General features: G+C 53.7%; 1 protein-coding gene across 1 annotated transcript; it reads left to right on the top strand.

Annotated features, from left to right (window-relative positions):
- Positions 1-287: 287 nt before the first annotated feature.
- Positions 288-1,170, top strand: MONBRDRAFT_13092 (uncharacterized protein; the record flags this gene model as incomplete). The annotated part of the gene is made up of 3 exons (XM_001750994.1): positions 288-437; positions 565-663; positions 829-1,170. 3 exons carry the CDS (start codon positions 288-290, stop codon positions 1,168-1,170), a joined length of 591 nt encoding a protein of 196 aa, XP_001751046.1.
- Positions 1,171-1,531: the final 361 nt, after the last annotated feature.

The raw sequence follows: 1,531 nt of genomic DNA, 5'->3' as shown, positions 1-1,531 counted from the left end.
TCCTTTACAATGCCGAACCTTCCACCTACATTGAGAACTGCACCCTGTCCCGCAGGCGGTTTCAAGATCTCTCTGGTGAGTCCCCACCTCTTGAGCAAGCCCCATGGCACAAAAGTGCTTCTTTGGACACAGATTTCCAAGCTGCAGTCGCTCGCATCCAAGCACGCGCCGTCTCTTCCCAACCCTTGAAGGACCCCAATGCCCCGCTGCAAACGCGGCGTCGCCTTCACGCCTTTGACGACCAACGCGACACCCATTCCGTGACCAGGTGCCAAGTGCAACGCATCATGCAGATCCAGCAAGTTTTTCCCACGCGAGCCGACCCCGTTGACCTCTTTGTCGATGACATGAACCTGGTTGAAAAGAACTGGACGCCCCTCCGATACGATTTAAAAACCAGTGAAATGATTTTTACCCGCTTCATTGAGCCCCACGACGTACGTGGCGCAGTGGCTGCGGCGGCGCAGTAGACTCTCCCCTCCTAAAGTCTCCATAGTATTGCACCGCACGTCTTGATTGCCCAACCCCCAGCTCATTCCAATCCCAATTGGCCCATTCTTTTAGGTATTGGCGTGCCACTTGACCACCGGACACTGCCGCCATGTTGCACGCTATGATAGCAGCCAACACCTTGCCGTCATCAAAGACAAACTGGGCATCAAGGTATTTGCTCTCGCCCCCAGCCCTGATTCCCATTCACCTGTTCTTCTTGTTTTTCTCCTGTTCTTCTTCTTCTTCTTCCTATTTTTTTTTCCACTCCCTTTTGCTCCTTGATGGCCCTCCTTTTTGCTCCTGCTTTGTGCTCACGTTGGCACACGCTTTTGATAGACCTTTCACTTGGCTGCCAACACGATCCAGCTGTCGGCCCGCCAGAGCTTGGGCGTGTTGCATGGCCGAGTGATTGAGGACAACTCTTACCTCCCGTTGGCCTATGTTGTCGAGTCGGTGCCTCCGTATCGCGTCCTGGGCATGGGCCAGCAGCAGCTTTGCCTGCCCATTCCAGACCGACCTTCCGGCGTGGATCGGACCCGCTACGTTTACGTCCACTCGCTCCGCTCCGTCAACTCCACCCACATCCTCGTCGGCTACAACGTCCGCGACCACAGCGTGACCTTGGCCGTCCTCCCCCTCACCGCCCTTTTGAATACCATCCAGTGGTTCACGTCGTAGCGCACATGGGTGACGATCATCATGTGGTTTACATTCGGGTGCCTTGCCGGCTTTGCGGGGGAAGCTCATCTCCCTTGGTTTCTATTCCGAGTATTCTTGTTAATATTATTTTCATGTGTCTCTTGTGCTCTTGGCGTGCCTCGAGTGCCTCCACACTTTTGAGTTTTCTAAAGAGGAACAGTGTATCCCGCCCCTCTTTCCGTGTCGATCGCTGCGCGATCCCTCTTCTCCCTCCCGAGCTGTTTGCTCGTGTCGCAAATTGATTTTTGCCCCTGCGCCCTGCTTGCAATCTTTTTCCTGGTTCATGGTTCCTCTGACATTTTCTCAAAATCTCTGAAAACATCACTCATTTTTTCAAAAT

Source organism: Monosiga brevicollis, genomic scaffold (assembly GCF_000002865.3).
Source record: "Monosiga brevicollis MX1 MONBRscaffold_64 genomic scaffold, whole genome shotgun sequence".
Taxonomy (NCBI): domain Eukaryota; class Choanoflagellata; order Craspedida; family Salpingoecidae; genus Monosiga; species Monosiga brevicollis.
Note: the sequence above shows the minus strand (reverse complement) of the source record. Positions and strands in the feature narration are given on the sequence as shown.